General features: G+C 38.0%; 1 protein-coding gene across 1 annotated transcript in view; it reads right to left on the bottom strand.

Moving 5' to 3' along the window:
* The window catches only part of snx29 (sorting nexin 29), a 192729-nt gene that overhangs the window by 65123 nt on the left and 105565 nt on the right, over positions 1-22041 (bottom strand). The window contains exons 16-18 of the mRNA XM_039685322.2: positions 20473-20589; positions 13875-13930; positions 10970-11051 (exon numbers count right to left, since the gene is read on the bottom strand). Coding sequence (XP_039541256.2) covers positions 10970-11051; positions 13875-13930; positions 20473-20589 — 255 coding nt within the window. The remainder of the gene's footprint in view (positions 1-10969; positions 11052-13874; positions 13931-20472; positions 20590-22041) is intronic.

Genomic DNA, 22041 nt, shown 5'->3' with positions numbered 1-22041 from the left:
GGTGAGTCTGTTTTTTTACCCACAGTATTGATTGCTTTTAGTGAATCACTGAAATAATTGGCCAATTTAAATCATGCAGAAGGATCTACAGTGATACTTTATATAAAAAGGAAAACATCTGGTTTGGTGTCAACAAAAATGTACTTTAACATTATTGATTGGGATATGGGGTTACATAAGAAAAGAAAAAAAAGTCTGGAAAAGCTGATTTAGAAGAAAAAAAGTCTCACTATTTTGAAATGAAATACTCACTAATGTGAAACATATTGCTTTGGGCCTAAATCAAGCATCCACGAAAAACTGATAGCCGTAATATTGCTCTCAAATTTACTTATATTTGTGAAAGGATTTGAAACGCCGCTTGAGCAGCCAAGAGAGAAAAACACAGGAAGAAAAGGCAAGGTAAACTCAGAAAGGGAGTTTCAGGGAACTGACATCTTGTCTCCTCAGCCAGCTATAAAGTTATTGAGTCTACCCATCGTTCAGCGAGGTTCTGGCCCCAGTGAGCTCCAGCCGTCCGCTCCGTATGAATTAATCATGAGTGCGGCTCCACAGCCACCATAATGAGGATGAGAAAGAGATCAGTTCTGCTTTGTAACGAGCGTCGTACTAAAGGTTATACATACACTCTCACACCTTCTCCCTTCCACGGGTGTTAACCTAATAGTCAACTACTTAGACATGAGGAAGCACCACGGCAAAAAGCGACCTGCCATAACCCATGACAAACCCCTGAAAACCTCTGTGTATGATTGATGACATGGAAATAAAGCTGGTATTTTAATGTCTAACGGGCTGAATACAGTGGCTGGATACTTTTCTGTAGTGAAAAAGATGTCTCGTAAGATACGACCAAGAAAAACGAGCAATGCTGCATTCATCATGAGTGCCCTCGCCGTCAGATTTCAATCAAATAGAGTGGCACAATAGCCGGCGGGCAATTTTTAATGTCGACGTGGAAAGTACTTTGCAATTAATAACAGCCCGGCGATGATCTGACTGCAATGAGAATCATTATCTTACTAACCGTCATCGTGATTCTCATTACAATCATAATCACCGGCTTCACCATCCTGATCATCATTACACTATAATCAGCGTAATATCCTTCAAAATACATATGCAGGGTTGAGCTTTGCGCACTGCGCCCTGCTCATGCATGCAGCATCTGTCATTTTCCTTTTTAAGTCAAGCCAGATTCAGTTTAAATTAGACTCTTTTAACGGGCAAGCGACAGGAGGCTGTGATATTGATATTAGAGTCTTCAGTACATCCTCACTGGGAAGAGGCCGTGACATAAATTATGGAGATGTCCACTTTTCTGTGGATTTATGCTAATTCAATAGTCAGTTATGTGTGCATATTCAATGATATCACTGGAGAAGTCATTTAAGATGGACTTAAATAATATCAACGCTCAGTTCTTGAGGAACATTCACGTTAGAAGCCACGAGTACAGACACATCATTTGGTTGTGTTCTCACCCAAATCATTAGCTATATGAAATATTCACACTGGAAATAAAAGGGGGAGAAAAAAAAATATTCAAATCTCATTAGTTCATAAAAACAAGAACTTTGCAGAGTTGGGAGGCAGTGAGCTCAGCTGGTTTGGCTGATCAAAGGGAATAACTCATTTTAAAAAACTAAATTCTGACTGAGGATTTCAGTGCTTGTATATGTGCACTTCAATAAGCTGAGAGCAAACACAGAGCACTGGAAAACTGGAGAAAGCCTTGCAAAGGAAGCTGTTCTGGCCCCTTTTTAAGCATTTAGGGCAAAAACACGGTGACTTTGTTCGGGCCAGTCTACACGGTGCCAGGATGACCTTAACAAAATGCAACACTGCTAAAGTGGAATGAACATGCAATTAACAGCTTTGTTATGAGGGGTGGGACAAAATATTGATAGGGCGATATATCGTTGTCCTTCTCCATCCGTGCAATACGAGAATCAATATGCTGGTGCGAAAAATCGATATTTTAAATAATAAAATATGGCGCTATAAATAGATTTCCCTGCTGGTGAGTGTGAGTAAAATAAGACATGCCCAAACCACGTTTAAAGGGGTGATGAACTGAGAAATCAAATTTTCATTGAGCTTTTGACAGGTCATGATATTATAAGAATATCCTGTAAGTTTCAGAACTGAAAACATCATTGTTAGTCCAATAAAAGCTTTTATTGACACCAGGCTCAGCAAACGACTCGTTTTTCAAAGTGGGGAACTATGACGACAAAGAGGATAAAACACCACCCCCGCAGAAGAAGATCAACGCCTACTTCAACACGGCCGGTTTAAATAACATAGGCCTAGCTCGGGATGACAAACCGGATCGAGCTACCGAGCAATACAAAATATTGTGCAGTGCCTGGTTGTGGACAAAGACGCTGCATAAGCTTCCTCTTGATTCCAATAGGACTGCATGGATAAACATTTGTTTAAAGGATTGTTTTGTAAACAAGACTGGATTTGCAGACCGATTAAGAGTAAAGAACGGTGCAGTGGCGTCTATATTGGATCTGACAGGATTGTGCAACACACGGACTCTGGTTCGAACATGTACGGGGCGAATCATTCCGGTTGCCATTTTACAACATTGGACGTTTTCAAAACAATTTCCCCCAAGTGCACCGACGAGTGAGTTGAAACTCATTATAATATGCAAAACTGTTATCCACTCACAGCAGTGGGCGTTTACTTCCAAGTCTTCAGTGCGAGACGCCCATAAAAACCGAGCGTTTTTCAGCTAGGCTCAAAACTAGTGTAGAAAATAGCCTATTACTTATTCATTTTGATGTTTTTGAATGCAAAAACCAAGCGAACATCATAAGTTGACCACAGACAACAATATAATACAATTTAAAAAGCCAGTTCATGACCTCTTTAAGTTAAGTCCAAAGTCAGGAGCCACTTCGGCTTTTATACCATTGATGGGACAAACATGTTGTTGATATATTCAATGCTCTTCACCAAGCACTTACACAAGCAAGTGTCTATCAGTGGATATATTAGGGATCCGCTGATAGATACACTGAGATGTCCCAATTTATAGACTGAAAAACAGTTTGGGCTTGAATAAAGAGTGAACATCCACACCTAACCTTTTCACAGGCATTTTGTTTTCATAGTTAGACACATATTGTGATGTATCATTGTTTGTCTAGCAATATGTCAATTATCAATTATCAAATTCCCTCCAAGGGAACAACGTTGTATTGGCTCACAACCCTTCCAGAGGGTGTGGCATCTTCACGCTTTAAAAATCACTGATCACAAGATAACACCTCTTAGTGTCTAAGTCTCTTAGCCTCTTAGTTTCTTTCTGAAATCCTAATGTGAAGATGATTGAACTAGAAGTTTTCTAAGGACCCCCAAGCTTGTGCCAGGCTGCAGCCTTGTCTTTACATTCACAAAAAAATCCTCTGACTCCCACTGGTTCTCTCTCATTAAGACAACCCGGAAATGTACATTTCTTACAATAAATAAACAATTAACACTAAGGGCCCTATTTTAACGTTCTGAAACACAAGTATCATTGTTTGTGGGCGGGTCTTGGGCGCTGTTGCTATTTTACCGGCGGGATAAATGACGCTTGTTCCATGGCGCAATTCTATTAAAGCGGCGCATTTACCAGGCGCGCTTCACAACTGGTTCAGAGCCGAGGAGATCAATGTTCTCGTCAGGGCCGTAAAAGAAAGAGAAGTGACATCGGGGATGGGACAAACCCAAATTAGCTTCGGTTAAACATGCATATAATAATTTGGGTAAATGTGTAAGCTTTATGCCTATTTTTCCCATCATCATGAACACAACAATGCTTTCCCTCGTGTTACGATAGTCACTGTGTCAGATTACGCGATTTTGGCTCCTAAAATCTTGTCGTGGAAAAGACACGTCAGACTACATGTTACTTCCTGACCAGTCATCACATGCCGTCTTTAACAGCGCACGTGATGTCATCGAGAAGGCGAAACTCGTAGCGAGTGACTTCCTGGATTGCTCGGCATTGCCTTTTCAGCGTGAGAAATACACGGTGTGGCGTGTGAGTGTGTGAACTGGTTGAATTGCGTGTCTCACGGCCATTGCGTGAGACTTGAGAACCCTGCTCGAAGAGGACAGTATGGGCTGTCAATCCTCCTAAGAGAACTTATTATTTTCTTATATATTTTTACTTCTACTTTTAACATTTAGCACCATCGTCTCTCTTTCGTTTTGTCTTTTTTGTATACGTAAAAGCTTGTGCTCCTATTGGTCAACCTCGTACATGTGACGGAACCGTCGTGGATGACCGTCTTTTTGTCGTGAAGCATCACAGACGCAACATAGGTTGTCGCCCACTATGACACACTATACGAGATGATACGATCGAATCTTGCGTCCTGACGCCCGTTGTCGTTTACGAATCCCCACGCCACCCTACGTCAAACGGATCGTGCCAAAATCAGGCTAAAATCGTGTAATCTAAACCAGGCATCAAGTCAGTGGTGCAATTGTTTTCTGGAACTGTAAAATAGCACCAGGGAATGTTCGCGCCGAAACACGCCTCCTTTTTGCGCCAACCCGCCCAGGGAGCGCAAGTTCATTCCTTAGTTTACCGACGTGCGCCTGTGGAGGGAAAAGCCCGCTTTGCGCGGGTGCAAAATGGGAATGATAAATGCGTCAGTGTACAAAGTAATTTGCGCCGGGTGCAAGATGCTAAGTGTTCATGATTATTATCATAATTATTTTACTATATTAAGTTAATTCTATTAAAGGTTCTATATGTAACTTTTTTTATAAAATGAATCCTTTTTTTATTGCCTGTGTTTGAAGGGGTTGTAATCACACATTGCAATGATCCACTTTTCGGGTTTTGCTATTACCTCTGAAGGCCAATATTCATATTTATAAGTGAGGTCTCCGGGTCGGATTTCCTGCGAAATCCATCAGATGTGACGTGCATGCGCGCTCCCGAGCCTCTCTATCCTTATTACAGTCTATGCGACGGCACTTCAGCTGACGACATGGAGTCTGATAACAGCCCAAAACGTCCTGCCTCCAGCAAAACACAGACTCCAACACAAACTCCACATGAATATAAAAAACAAAAAATGTTTTATCTGCCCAAGCTCATCAGGCAAAACGTGAATCTGATCGACTCCGGACGAAAACGCGGATCAACGTAGTAAACTCTAGTGAAATAGCAAGGTAAACTACATGAAACATGACATGAATACAAAAGAATGTTCCAGGATGACAAAAAGTCGGTGCTTTAGGATGTAACTTATTTTATTTACTAGATCTACTGACTAACATCACTCATTGCACTACTACCATATTGTTTATACACATTTCCAGACACATTCAGTACGTTACAGTAATGTTATTTCCTACGATCTTACTGATACACTGAACCTGTCCAGTTTAGTTCACTAACCATTTCGTTATCATATTATACATTCATCTGTGTAGACATTGCTGATTGTGAAAGATACACGAAAATAGTTAGTGAAATGGCTTATAACATCACATGTGGGCTAAATGCAGTTTATTGTAACATTATGATCATGGTACGAGCACAGCATTAGTTCAACGTCAAGCTGATAAAGTAGGCTATTATTGTACCTGTAGTGGGAGTTTACATTAGTTTCCAGCATGTTGTGTGATTATTTCACCGTTGCGTTGAAAGTCTCCGTGTGGCGGGTAATGACTGCTCGCTCTTGAGATCTAGCACACACACGAGCACGAGCGCTCTTGTTGCATTCTGAAACATCACCGCTAGAGGCCGCTACAAATCGCATACAGCACCTTTAACTGATCCAAATATTCATAATCAATTCATAATCAATCAATTATTGATTATTAATATTTCTTAGAGCTAATTTATGTTAATGTATTGATCAACTTAATTATATATATTGTACAGTATGTGTGTGTGGTCCAGGTATTCCCTATGTCCCCACGGAGATACTGTAGTAAAACCAAACAAATTTTGACATTGTGGGTACAAGATTTTAGTCCCCAAGAGGAAAAATGTTGTAATGTTATACTAATTGAAGTTTTTTTTGTCCGTTTTTTTGAAAATGCAAAAACGCAGGTTGTTTTCTCTAAGGGTTAGGGGATATAATGAGTCCTTATTAAACACAAAAATGGGTAAGGAGGTAGGAGGTAAACCGCCCCACAACCTCATCACGTATGCCTAAATACACCATGGCTCAGAGTAAATAGTTTCACAATTACTCCACTAATGTATACATTTCATGATCAATTAATTTACGGATGCATTCATTTCATTTGCATATAACAACAAATGGGTAAATATATAATAGTTGGCTGGTAGACATTTTGGCTGACAGTGATCTGTCAGTCTGGAAAACCCGCCATAGCAACAATGTATGCATGGAGCAATGCGAAGTTGCAAACCTTTTAACCCTCGGGTGCTCTTCGGTCATTTCTGACCGAAAAAATGTATGTTTTGAAATGTAAAAAATCACAGCTTCATCGGAATGTTACGAAACTTGGTGACTTTTATTCCATTGGGTATGTGAACACACAAATTGAGGTCATGATCCGAGCAGGCTAAGTGGTCGTAAAAAAAATAGTCACACTTGTGCTCTTCGGTCAAAAATGACCGACCATAGGAAATGAATGGGAAATTGACAAAAACACAAAAACTTTGAGAATTTTTGTGTGTACAATCTACAAATCGGCCACCATGCAGAAAAAAAGTGCACAGCATTGAAGGGGTGACACTCTAAAACATCAAGAGTACAAAACAGACATTCCCACCCCTACGCACACACATACACACACACTTTTATACACAAAAACACCAATAAATTGTGATTAAAGAAATCTGTTTTGAATATTTAAAAATCACAGCTTCTTCAGAAAATTACGAAACTTGGTGACTTTTATGGCATTGGGTATGTGAACACAGAAAAAACTTGAGGTCATGATTCGAGCAATTTAAGTGGTCGTAAAAAAATGAGTCACACTTTTGCTCTTCTGTCAAAAATGACAACCCATAGGAAATGAATGGGAAATTGATACAAAAAAAAAATTCTCTGAATTTTTGTATGTACAATCTACAAATCGGCCACAATTCTAAAAAAAAAAGTACACCGCAAGAAAGGGGTGACACTCAACAACATCTAGAGTGCAAAACAGACACACCCACCAACCAACACACACACACATACAAACACACATATACACAAACACACATTTATACACATACACACCAATAAATTTTGATTACAAAAAGTATGTTTTGAATTTTTAAAAATCACAGCTTCATCGCGATGTTACGAAACTTGGTGACTTTTATGACGTTATGTATGTGAACACACACAAAAATTGAGGTCATGATCTGAGCATGCTAAGTGGTCTTAAAAAAATAGTCACACTTGTGGTCTTTGGTCAAAAATGACCCCATAGGAAATGAATGGGAAATTGTAAAAAAAAAAAAGAAAAAAAAATTGTGAATATTTGTTTTTTGTCATTTTTTTTTATAAGAAATAGTTTTTGAGATTGTTTCAACTATATATTCAAATCCACCAACAAGAACAACAAAAATGTGTTCATAAACAGCTGGGGAATTCACATGCCTCTCAATAGAGAGCTGTACATGCCATCAAGTGATTACACCAAGATTCTACGCTTTTTCTCTATACTGTAACCAGATGGTGCTAATTTTCTTCAAAAAAAATTTTTTTTCTGAAGGCCTAGACTCTATATTAAACTAAAATACTGCATTAATATTTTTTTGAAGAAAATAATATATATATATAGAAAATAATATATATTTTTCTATGGCAAAAATAAACCATAAATATTGCATAAATATTAATAAATTAAATTAAAAATACTAAATTAAAAAGAATAAATATTATAGAACTAAAATAAATTGCATTGGTTTTACTGGGATGGAGAAAGTTTCATTTTTAGGTGTCCGGTCACTTTTGACCGGGAAGATAACAAGTGTGACTCCGAAACGAAGAGCACCTGAGGGTTAAAGGGTAAGGTGACAAGAACAGGTTGATGAAAAGAGAGAAATGTGTATTCTGCGACTGCTGCCTGCCACCATATAAAATCTCTTTATAAGACCCCATTACCACAGCTAACTCTTTACAAAAGCAGAGCACCATTAACACTTCAGATGAACGGGCACAACCATACATAGAATATAGGCCATTTCTGCGAGACATCACCAAGAACGTTTGCAATGAAACAGAAGAAAACACCAGAACCCCAGTAAATCCATATTATAACAGTCATTACATCCGCTTTTTTAATAAACCTTTCCGGCAAAATTGCATAAGCGTGAATGAGCTGTTTTAGGCAGCAGTTATAATTTTTCATTATGTGACAGGAAACGGAGAAGGTAAAAATCTTCACAACAAAACAAAGCCCTGGTTTATTACTGAAGATCAATTACATTCTTACTGTGGAATTCAACGGCACTTTGATTTATTTCATAAGGGGTCATTTCAAAGCACAGACGAGTGGCAGAAACACAACAAGTGGGAAATGGAGTAGCTGCACTTTTGGACGGTGATGGTAATGTGCCATAATCTGCGGCCAGGCTGATGCAGAACTCCAGAATAAAAAAATTGACTGAAAGCCACTGACTGAAAGGAGCCAGATGACTTTTCAGTGTTTTCTTTTTGTTACCAAATACAGTCACTACAATATAGATCAGAATGCATGTCATCTATGCTGATGTTTAATTCAGGATCTATTGTAATGGATTCACATGGAGATGCATCGCACTCTGTATTGTTCTACTTTTAGAAGGAAATTTAACACATTGAACGGCATATCTATAAATATACGGTTCTTAGAGATCATAGATTGTTCATTTGTTGCCTTTTAACCAACAAATACTGCTGAGGGCTGAAACAAAGACACTTTATTAATTTAGGTCAACAGCAGGGCTTAACAAATAAGGGTAGCTTGATTCTATCTATTAAATAATATTTAAATATTTGTAATTATGTAGTTGTAATTATATGTTATTAGCTATTTAGTAGTAGTTAGCGGTAAATACTTTTTTGAAAGAAATTGGTAGTTTTATTCAGCAAGGATGCATTTGATAGATAAAAAGTACATTTTACAAAAGTTTTCCATTTCAGATAAATGACTTTCTTTTTAACTTTCTATTCAAAAAAAAATATATATCATGTTTCCAGAAAAGTGCTCTCTCTCTCTCTCTGCCAAAAACTTGGGTAATGAACATACCCTTGACAACAGTGCTAACGGTTGTCTTGACTCCTTTAACTGCACATTTTCATTACTTATATCTAAGTAATGAAACTTAATATCTATAGTTACCCTGTGCTATTCCAATCATAAAACCCTAACTGGAATTTTTTTCTCTAAGAAAAACCATGACGGGGTCTTGAAAGCCTAGTGTAGTCTAGACACTAGTGGGCATGAATGAATAAATGAATGCAGGTATTTTCCAACACATAAACATGCCGATGACATTAGTGCTCACGTGAGAGACACAAGCGCCTGGGGTCATCAATCATATCAGAAAATGAGCAGCCCTGCTCAGCTATACTGGGTTAAATCTAAAATAGCGGAAAGCATTATCCATCAGTCATGCCTTGAAAAAACAATGAATCCATTTCCATTGGGGATCCATTTCAAGGCCAGACTCAAGGGAACAAAGGGAAATCGAAAAACCATTTCACTCAGCCAAAGTCAACTAATGTGTGAGGGAACTATTGCTACTTATGAGGGTCTCCTGGTAATCTATACTGTTAAAGAAAGTGCATGGGTCACTATATGAAATAGCCACATTCCAAAGTGTCATATCATCATATCACCTATATACTCTATATGTCAACGTGCCTGTTGTGCGTGATACAATCGAGGGATTGGAGCCAGAAGGGCGTAAGTGGCTTTTAACAAACTTTACAGGAGAGACAAAGCAAAATTTTGACCACGCTTCAATCACCTGTATTATTAACCTTAAACCAAAGACATTGCAACCCCAGGCATACTTGCATGAAATGAGTATTTAAGTAAAAAATGTATGGCATATTAACACAATGAACATGTTCTAAAACATTTTCAAAAAAACAAACACCAAAAAGTCAAATACGTCCAATATGCCTTTTTGTTGCTTTATTCAATACAGTTTGATCTCAGGTAGGTATTTTTGGCACCATTGGATAGAGCTCATTGAGACCTTTATTTTGATATAACTCATATTCGGCCAAAATGCCACTTACGCCGCTCTAGCTCCAAGCCCTCGCAATGTACTTCGGTTTGGGGTCATTTCAACATGCTTTTGTCCGTTCTCTTTTCCAGTGGTCTTTCCAATGACAACTTACATTAGTACATGTACAATATTTTGTGATGATTCACCACTGTTCAAAGAACATCAACCTTCAGTCTTTTTTCACTTGGTTTAAAGCTACACTGTGTGATTTTTACCCCCATCTAGTGGTGAAAAGGTGTATGACCATCCAGTGAATATTAGTTTCTGTTCCTCTCAATTCTGATTTCAACTCCTACAGTGGCCAATGTAGTCCAAGATTAACATGGCTTCCAGTTCGACCTCGTCCATGAGTGTTAACTCAGACGTAAACGCGAGAGGCGAAGCTTGAATTAATGGGTATGTCCCTCTTTGGCTAATGTACTTTCAAGATGGAGGGTCAACATGGCGACCGACATTAGAACCCCTTACCCGTATGTATTTTCAATGGCATATTATACACTCATGAGAATACTTTAGTACTTGAACGAAGTAAATATACATTAATGAGCACATATATTTTTGAAAGAACTAAGTGTTTTTAGCTAAGAATAAACTAAAAGAGTTACACAGTGTAACTTTAAGTCAGCAAACCTGCCATACAGTCCAAATGACAAGAGCATTCAATTCCATACTGTGAGGAAAAAGGGTGGTTAGGAGAAGATTACACATTTTCCGGTAGTACATGGTGGATTAAATTCTGATTAAAAGAACTACCTGATATACATGATAGGCGTTGGCAGCCCGACCTTGAAGGAACACAGAGGGGATCCACACGTTGACAAGGGCACGTTGAGTTCTTTGAGAGACAGGGAAGGAAAGAACACATAGGGAAAGTCTAATTAGAATACATCTCAAAAGAAGAGACGTTTAGTGTAGCTATTATAACTTTATCTACCCAGGGGGCTGAAAAAAAGAAACTGTCTTTTAACACAGACAGACAGGGGAAAAAATGATATACTTAAACCATAAACTCTCTGAAGTTGGTGGATGAAATCAATGCGATCGAAAACTTAAAATACTTCTTTTGGGTCATACAAAATTTGTATACAGTCACAAAAACAATAAAATATGTGTTTTGCAAAATTATGAAAACAGGAATCTCAAAACGAACCGAAACTCAGCATATACTACTTGCCTCACATGAGGCAAGTACATGCTGAGTATATGCTGAAAGCTTGAAATTGAATCGAAACAGATATTCTCTAATATAACAGTGTTTCCCATCTAAGCTCATTATCTGTAATGTGATCACAACCACATGCAGCTCAGGCTATTTATTCGGTCACCATCCATCTAAGACGCAAACACCTTCCATATTGCCTCGATAAAACAAAGCATCAAGCTTCATCAGATAGCAAACTGACATTGAATCAACGTGGAAACGACGTCTCTCATGACATTGAAACAACGTTGATTTTGCTCATCGAATTAACGTTGAACCAACGTCAGACGCGGCATTCTTCAAAGCTAAATGAAAATCGAAAATTGGTTTGCTTTCATAACGTTGAAACAACGCGTTGATTTCAAGTTGATTTTCCGTTAGTTTTGAAAGAATGGCGCGTCTGACGTTGGTTCAACGTTAATTCGATGAGCAAAACAATATCAGATCAACGTTGTTTCGATGTCATATTTCCACGTTGATTCAATGTCAGTTTGCTATCTGGGTCATCAGATGCAACTACTTTTTTCCACCTCGAGGAATATGTCAGTATTTACCTCAGACGAAGGCTTAATTCAGCATAGAATATCATTCTGATGAGCAAGCCATTTAGTCGTACTTGTATCAGTTAATGTGTTATTTTTTCACAAACATGCACACAATTTATAATTTGGACTTTTCCCAAACTACAGAGTGAAATGTGTAAAATCGAGTGAAACGTACAGTAATAAAGACTGTAGATATGGGCAACTTTTCATTACTATCATTGGTCCCACTTTATATTAAGTGGCTTTAAGTACTATGTTCTTACATCGAAAAATAAGTACAATCTATTATTGTGTTCCTGTTGTTGTATTGTAAAACCCTTTTGCTGCTATTGAGGTGTGATAAAGGTAAGGTTAGGGACAGGTATGGTGGTATAGGTCAGTTTAAGAGTAGGTTAAGATGTAAGGGGAGGGTCAACTGTGTAATAACAAATGTAATTACTAGGGCTGTCAGTTTAACGCGGTATTAACGGCGTTAACGCAAACCCATTTAAACGGCGTTAATTTTTTGAGCGCGCGATTAACAGTCTTTTTGTCCTAACAAACTTTCTAGTTTTTTCACATGCTTTTGCAACAGGACGCGGCATGCGTCCTGATCCATTTCAGCGCCTCGCGCTCGTCATTCACTCAAAGCCGGCTCACAAGCCGAAACGTGTGTTTGCGGCGTGCCTGTTGTTTTGTTTACGGTCTAGATCCGCTGGCGCTTTGGTCGAAGAAGCAACAAAACGGACGTTTTGTTGCTTCTACGACCAAAGCGCAAGCGGACGTTTTGTTCCGCACACACTCGTTTCGGCTTGCGAGCCAGCCAAATAGTAAAGTTACGTTTTGAGTGGATGACGAGCGCGAGACGCCGAAATGGATGCCCTAAGATTCTGAATGGAAACTTTACTTTTAAAAAGTTGCCAAATTGTCCCATTGACAAGACCAAGTGATCTGTGTGTTTTGTCATTGTGAACTGAGCGATCATCATCGCAGCATGTCCAGTCTGAAACACCACTTGATGATGGCCAAGCAAGCAAACACACACACACACACACACACACACACACACAGATGATGCGAATTCTCCACCCCCTCGTCAGTAGGCTATCAGGACCTCATCAGTATTTCTTTCACCCTTTTATTGATAGACAGTGTTACATTGTGTGAGAGATTATTTATATATGTTAGTGTGAAATTAAACACTATTCCAATGTTATTTTCAATACTAATAATAAAAAAAAAACATTTGCACTAAACAAGCCAATCCACTTTTTCCATGTTGATAAGAGCATTAAAATGAGAAAAAAAATAATGTAACAAAAAATAATCAAAAGACAAATTTAGAATAGATAAAAATGTGCGATTAATCGCGAGTTAACTATGACATTAATGCGATTAATCGTGATTACATATTTTAATCGTTTGACAGCACTAGTAATTACTTAAAGTATTTATAGCTGTAATTATATGCTGGTATTTTTCAAATATAAGTACAATGTAAGAACATGTATGTACACAATAACTCCATTGTATCAAATGATTAATTCCAATGTTAGTAGTACATAGTACTTAAAGCCACTTAATATAAAGTGGGATCAAAAGTTCTACATTGTAATAGAATACAATATAGAAATAGCCTTTTACATGACCCACAAGTTCAACATTGTATGCATTTCCTTCAAACCATTTTTAATGACTGACATCTTCTCATGCACAAAGGTTATAGCTGTGTGGAAGAGGAAAGCTCCGGATGTAAAAACAGAAGCAACGTTCAACCTCCCTATTTTTAGCACAGTCTTTTCCGTCAGATCGGAGGCATCTCTTTATGAAATTCCATACCATCGATTTGATTCTCTAAAGAGGCTCGCTGTACACCACCTCCAACACACATAAACACAAATATAAAAAGAACAGCGAGTAGGAGGCCACTTACGTCTCGAAGTCAGATAGGCTGGGATCGTCAGAGGTCTGGCTCAGGTCCCCTGGCACCTGTCCAAAAAGAAGAGCGCATGAGGTCATGGTGAGCGTTTCCATATGCGTCCAGCTGAGTTTGCTATTTAACACTGTACTCTTGCGTACACTGTAAGAATGTAATAATTTACTGTCTTATCTGATAGTCCAGCAATAAGCACTGAAAATAATTGATTTGGTCCCAAGTGAAAAAATGAATGAAGAAATTTCTCTTTTGATTCCAGGGAGGAAAAAGCTAAATTTACCCCTCATTCCTGAAAACACATGAGCCTAACCGGGAACAGGCTCTAATCCTATTTGAGTGTGCATCTTATCTTGTGGTGAAAGTGCGTTAATGTCAGCATTTACAGGAGTCACGACTCACAGGTTGCTGCATCTTGGCAGGCAGTGGCACCAGAGAGGAACAGACACATGAGCCATGGAGGCTAGATAAACCATCCACCGTATACAGTTCAGCACAGTTACAGAAGGCCATGGCTCGAAGCCACTGCCGTCAGATGTATCAAAAAGTAATCAGTGGCCAACAGATAAGCACTGAACAGGAAAGAGAGAGGATGGATGGAAGCCACGAGGTGAAATGCACTGTGGCTGAGAATGCCACTAGAGACAGACAGGCCAAATTAAATGGACACTTTCTCCAAAAATAGAAAGTAGTTTTGTTTGTGCGAGTTACAGACAAAAAATGAAAATGTTATTTATAAAACAATTTGCGCTTTATTTTAGTGTCTTTGTTACACGTAACTTATACTTACTGTAAGTAAATTATGTATAATTACATGCAACTAACCCTAAACCAAACCCTAATTCTAAGTGTAAGTGCATTGTTAAAGGGATACTTCAGGATTTAGCATTAAGCTTTGTATTAATAGAAAACCTGTAGTATTTTCGAATTACCATGCTTTCCACCCTCATATCCCCCTGAGACGAGAGATTTATGTATTTTTTTGTCTGGAAAAAATCCTCTGATGATGCAAAAATCGCCATTTTGCGTCATCAATTTTTAGTCCAGAGGCTAAAGACTACAGTCAGTATAGACCCTTTTAGTTGGTAAACATGGTGACGTTTTTTTGTGGGCGGAGCTTAGGTGGAGGCAGAAAGATCCATCTGGCCGCTTCACTAACGCTAGTTAGCAATGATTGTTAGCCAGTGTTGGGAGTAACGCATTACAAAAGTAATACATTACAGTAACATATTACTTTTTGCTGTAACGCAGTAGTGTAAGGCATTACTAATCAATTTTCAGTAATATTTTACTCGTTACATGTTCAGTGAGGCTTGTATTACAGTTGTATTACAGTGTATTGTCTGCTTTTACTTCTTAAAGGCAACAGACTATGTGAAAGTTTTAAAGCAGTCTTTTAGTGCCAGTTCAGAGCGGTCGCGTCTGTAACATTGTTTTTTCCTCATAAATGCGAACACGAAAACTAAAATAAAATGAATATTTTAAGTTCTATGGAGACTGGAGAGCCAACCCTTCCTCATCCGATTTGCGCAGTGTAATGAACAGAATTACAAAAAATATATTTTGCCTCCTATTTTTTTGTCACACATGAATGTGTCTTTTCCCTAATATTAAAAATAAAACATAGACTGATATTTATCTAATGTCTGGAGTACTTTAAGGAAGTAGCTTATTTTCAATACATGTATTTTCTGAGAATTTTTATTTCAAGTTTTGACTGCAAATGTCATCATGTCCATAATGCTGGACTTCCCCAATTTTAAATAATTTATCATCAACTAGTTTTGTGGTGTAGGTCCACGTATTTTATAATGTTAACTTCAAATAATACTAATAGCCTAATTTAAAGATAAGGCAGCATTGGATATGGACGGTAAGGAGAATAACGCTGGGAGTTGGAAGAGGTGTGTCGCGATTCTGTAGGTTCGTTGATCTGAGTCGTGTGGCGAAGCGCGATTTCGGTTTCATATTGTATATCGTTATAGCCCAAAAGTTAAGTTCTACTTAGTTATTTTGGTGAAAGTAACTCAAAAGTAATACATGAGTAATGTAACGCATTACAATTCTGGGACAGTAATATTGTAAGGTAATGAATTACTTTTAAATGACAGTAACAAGTAATACCTAATGTATTACAGTTTGGAAGTAACTTGCACAACACTGTTGTTAGCTTGTTTTTTAACAATGACTGGAGAAAATCTGATATTATCTTAATGTGTAAGGTCACTCAGTGTCCAGGACCGCGATTGTTATTTCCAAAAGTTATTTTTAATGGACAGAACCAGATTGGCCGACCTGTAGCCGCCTACACGCTCACTCAATGCATAGATGATCTGACAGGATTTACGTACATTACCTCGGTTGAGTGTCCTGACTTCTACACCTACCTTATAGAGAAACCGATCGTAAAGAGAAACTGAGGGCATATAAATCTTTAGATGCCTATATGGTCCTGTAGCTACAAGACTTGTGTGTACGATCCGCAGTTCTGCCGAGCCAGCGCCGAGACCACGACAATGTAAAGAGTGACATTACAGTGCGATTTTAATGATGTGAATATTTTCCAGAAATAAAAGTTCCAGATCCAGCATATTCATTTTTCATCAATTCTTGCACCAGACAACACAATAAGATGACATTTAATAATAGTAACAATTATTTAAGCTCCTTATTATGTAGCCAAATTTGTGCTGGTTTGTATTGGCCGCCTCCAGTCTTCACTTTGTTTTGCCTCCAGCTAGCGCCGTGACGTAACTGTGACGTTGGCGCAAAAGGAGTCTATTAGGGTCTGTCCCACATGTTCTCAACCCGCCCATAGAAGGTGGGATCTCACTCACAGAATGAACAAAGTGTCAGCCATCTTTTTTTTTGAAAGCTAAGCTAGCAGGCTCTTGTTCTGTGGAGAAAGCTGAGTATTAGGGGATACCATCCTCTTTTTCCAGGACATGTCCGGGATTCAGCTTTTGCTTTGTGCAGTCGCCATTCATTGTTTACATGCACAGTAGGCTTGCCGCGATAGACGGTGTTGACGGTGTTACCGGTTTTAAGCCCCATCACCGGTGACATCACTTTCCCACCGTGACACCGCGATGTCTTGACTTTTTTTTTTAAAGTATTCGTTTTTGCTAAAATATTTATTTGAATTAATTAAAAATAATAATTTTCAATTATTTAGTTCTGAAGAGAGCATTATAATTAAAAATGAACTGCGCAACGCGTGCCGTCACGTCACAGATCAGCAAGCATCAGGATTCCATTTAGCACGTGTGGAGACGAGAACGAGTCAAATTACAGAAAATCAAGATAATGGCGGAAGATTTGGTGTCAAAACGCAATGCAAAAGCGCCTGTTTGGCAATATTTTGGCCAATATATATTAATGTTAATAAATGCCAATTTATAGTGTTTTACTTTTTTTTAGAGTGCTGTCATTTATGTAGGCTAAGGTCCTTTTTAAAGTTTTTATTTTATATTCGTCTCTTTTTATTTGGTTTTATCTTATTTAAACTTTGTTTAATTTATTTAGGCCTATTTTGTTTTCTTATTCGTTAATAAACGTTTTATTTTTTTTTTTGGGCCCACAGTTTGCCGATTTTCACTTTTTTCAGCCTATGCATGGGGTTATTTTTATTCGTTCGTTATGCTAATAAAAGTTCTGTCTATATTTTATTCGTTTATTATTATAATAAAGGGCTGTCTAAATAAAAGTTTATTGTCAGCGAGTTTTTTTTTTTTTTTTTGTCCATTCCAGCAATTGACGCTGAATTGCAATTGACGCTTATTTCGAAAGTGAAAGTATGTCATTTATGGAGGCTAAGGTCCGTTTTGAAGTTTTTATTTTATATTTGTCTCTTTTTAATTGGTTTTTATCTCATTTAAACTTTGTGTAATTTATTTAGGCCTATTTTATTTTCTTATTCGTTAATAAACGTTTTATGGTTCTTATTTGTTTGGGCCCACATTTTGCCGATTTTCACTTTTTTCAGCCTATGCATGGGGTTATTTTTATTCGTTCGTTATGCTAATAAAAGTCTATAAATAAAAGTTTTATTATCAGCGAGTTGTTTTTTTTTTTGTCCATTCAAGCAATTGACGCTTATTTCGAAAGTGAAAGTATAACGCGCACGCATTTAAAAGCTATTTAACCCCCCCGCCCTGCCCTCCACGGTGACACCGGGATTACCGGTGTTGTCACACGTCGATTAACCGGTGGGAAATTTTCCTCACCGCGGCAACCCTAATGCACAGCTTTAGTTTCAATCTGACTGAATTCATTCCGATTGGTGAATCTGAATGTAGTGTTTACATGAACGCTAAACAAGCGATCGGTTGATGTGTATTTTAACATTGCTAAGAAAATTCCCGCTCCTCCGTGAGAGATACGAGACCGGTGCGTCTCACAGGTGTCGCTCATCGGTAATCACGCCACCGGCCTCGCGCCGTTCTCCCGCGGCCCTCACTCGTCCCGCTCGCCACAGTAAACATGATGAATGCCGACTGTAGAACGCAAAAGCTGAATCCCGGACATTTTGGCGATCTCGAAACACATTTTCGGGCAGACTCATCATGGAGACTCACTAGTAGCCTAGACTACTTGTTTAACTACTGCGCTCTGTTACTGATAGGCGTGGCCTCCTAGAGCAGCGAAGCAAGTGCATTCTGGGAGTTGTTGTCTTTCAACCACATAAGCCAAAAATACATTTTCTGGCTTTTCTCAGTCTAGAAAGCTCCAAATTCAAAAATAATTCCACATTTCTTCTACATAAATGGCCCATTTAAATACACATTCATCTTTATAGAGGTGAAGTATCCCTTTAATTTATTTTACTTAGTACCTGTGACAATGCAATGTGACATTGTCACCCAGCTGTTGTGTTACATATAAGTAATTCAGCGCAAAAGTCAAAACCACCGTGAGACTATTGGCATCGGTACCCTATATGACCGGAGCAAATCAGAACGCAGATTTCGATGCCACCCTTTGACACGTACGATCTTTCAAGTATGATTATAACAGTGCATCACATTATCAACTGCAAATATTTCAAATGTGTTGTTGCGCTTCGGTAACTGCTTTTTATTTATCAACTATTCAGTGTTTTCAACAACATAATACTTGTTTTAGGTTTCAGACATGTAAATACATGCAAGAACTAGCAAAGCAATACATTTATAGTTTGCAAAATAAAAACTGATGTCTATGAAAGCAGCAATAACACTGCAAAAAATGCTTTTCTTACTTAGTATTTTTATAGTTTCCAGTCCAAATATCAAAAAATTCTTAAATCAAGAAGAATTTACTAGACAAGTAAAATGACATAAGACATTATATCTTGTTTTCTGAAAATAATTATCAAAATTAAACAAGCAAATTATCTGCCAATGGGGTAAGAAATATAATCTTGTTTTCCATTTGAATTTAGTTTATTTTTCTCATTTTCCATTTTTTCCTCACAAAACAAGATATAATTTCTTTATGAAATTACTAATTTGCTGTTATTAGTACTGTAATTATTTAGTGTTATTAAGTGTCAGTTAAATTGTTGTTGGCTTAGGTTTTATTATGAATTTATGTACATTTGTTGTATTTACTGATATATATATTTATAATAAAGTATACTTTAATCTTCTAATATACTGTTCAATTTAAACAATTTAAAATATATATATATATATATTTATATAAAAAACGTTCTTTAATGTCATCCACCAGTGTTTTGTGGCTCTTTTTTATTTTAAGTATCGTTTAGGCATTGTTTTGGCACTGGTACCGTTTTAAAAGTATCGATTTGGCACCGGTATCGTAAAAAACATGCGTAAACATGCTGAATGATATTTTTCTAGTGTTTCGTTGTTTTGTCACCTACGCTTCTCTATCACCTCCCTTAATGGTTACCCTACGACACATACATGCATCATTTTTCACTGTAACAAGAATACCCATTTTCCTCTGCCAAAGATCTCAAATCACACCAAAAAAAATCTTTCACATGGCTTAAGAAAACTTAATATAAAACGTAATAATAATAAATACAATATACATTAATATAATATAATATAATTAATATAATATAATAAATCGTTGGGTTTTATTTCATTTGTTGCGATTCTTAAACAATTTTGCATCCCATAAAAATAATAACAGCATATAGATTTAGAAAGACCTGCGTTTGAGCATTAGGGCTGGGCTTGACAATATTTAATATTTTTCATGTTGAGTTCATGTTGACATCATTGACCAACATGAAGAATAAAACGCAGTATATTGATGGTTGAAAACATCGAAATGAAGACATTTTAGACGCGTCACCAAACAAATCCAATACATTTATAGACATGTGTCTTGCATTTGACAGACGTATTAAAACAGCAGTGCCCTCGTTTAGTTAGCTAGGTAAATGCGAAGGTAATGTTGCATTGGCCAGACAGACAGTTAATGATGGAAGAGGGGCGGACCTATGGAAGCAGACAGCGATCTGGCCCAGAGTGCCTGGACTGCAGAGATAAAGAAGAGAGAACAAGCACTCAATGAAGGTAACGGGTTCACACACCCACAGAGAGGCATGCGTGTGTGTTTGTGTGTGCTTGCGTGTGCTTACCGGACCGCGCAGGTCGATGAGTTCCTGTCTCATCTGTCCAATCAGGTTGTCTTTGGCCATGAGGGAGCGGTACAGCCTCTCGTTAAACTCTATCAGCTCTCCATGCATCTCAGCCACCTAAAAAAACACACATTGACAAACTGGCATCAAACTCCCTGGTTAAAAAGTAGTAGTGTTCGGCAGCTGTCTTGAAGCAGGTTGTAGTATGTGACATTTCTTAAAGGCACACTGAATATGAGTTATCTGGGTTTTGACTCAGGTGTGGAAGCGTTCAGCCGGCGAGAGTTAACTGCTAGTTAGGGTGAGTCTCACACCTGCCCGGCGACTCGTCAGCTGTCACTTAGAGTAAGTGACACAGACGTGGAGGCAGGGTCCAGTCTGCTATTCAGAACTTGCATTCATTTGTTTATGGAAATCATATGTCAGGGTATATTTGGGTTAGCGGCGTTTTGCCTGACAGAAGCATCATGTCACTTTTTGACATGTTTGTCCTGGTTGCGGGGCCGCACCTGGCCAGAAAAAGCAGGCATGGATGAGTCAAAAAACAGAGTAATGCTAAATTCTGATCTTAAAGTGAACGCGAATGCCATAAGACTGCAAATTTAAGTATATTTTTGTAAAAAAGGACAGACAAAAAAGAAAACTAAAATAAATATAAAGTGAATTTTGTGATTTAGACTACTCTAAATATGCAACCAGAATGCTAAATTTGCCAAATTTCTAAATGAATGTGTGCAGTGCATCTGAACCAGATGCAATGTTACATCTCATCCATGTAAATGGAATGGTTTTGTCCTGATATTTTGTCAGTCAACATTTGTTTTTTTGGGGGGTTTTTTCTATGCCTGGTTCAGATTGCATGATTTTTTTCGTCTGTTACGATAGTCACTGTGTCAGATTATGTGATTTTGACTCCTAAAATCTTGTCGTGTCGTGGACAACACACTTCAGACTACACGTTGCTTCCTGACCAGTCTTTGCATGCTGTCTTTAACGGTGCGCATGATGTCATCGAGAAGGCGAAACTAGTCGCGAGTGACTTCCGGAAACGAACGTAAACAAACAATGGATGAAGCGGTGTTCAGAAAAAAGTTAAAAAAAAGAAAAAAGAAAGAAAACCCGACAATGGACACGTTCCTGGATTGCTCGAAGAGGACAGTATGGGCTGTCAATCCTCCAAAGAGAACTTGAGGTAAAATATTGTTCTTATATATTTTTACATTAGCACCATCGTCTCTCTCTTTCGTTTCGACATTTTTGAAAGTTTTGTACTCCTATATATAAAAGCTTCTGTGCTCCTATTGGTCAACCTCATACATGTGACGGAACCGCCGCGGACGACCGTTAAAAAAAAATGAAACATGCTAGTCTTTTTGTCATGAAGCATCATACACGTGACGTAGGTTGTCGCCCACTATGACAAACTATACGAGATGTTACGATCGAATCTTGCGTCCTGACGCCCGTTGTCATTTACGAATCCCCACGACACCCTACGTCAAATGGATCGTGCCAAAATCGGGCTAAAATCGTGTAATCTGAACCAGACATAAGAGAGAAAAGACTATG

Source organism: Pimephales promelas, chromosome 17, assembly GCF_988280905.1.
Source record: "Pimephales promelas chromosome 17, fPimPro1.hap1.1, whole genome shotgun sequence".
Lineage (NCBI taxonomy): Eukaryota > Metazoa > Chordata > Actinopteri > Cypriniformes > Leuciscidae > Pimephales > Pimephales promelas.
The sequence above is the reverse complement of the archived record's forward strand: the minus strand, read 5'-3'. Positions and strand labels throughout refer to the sequence as shown.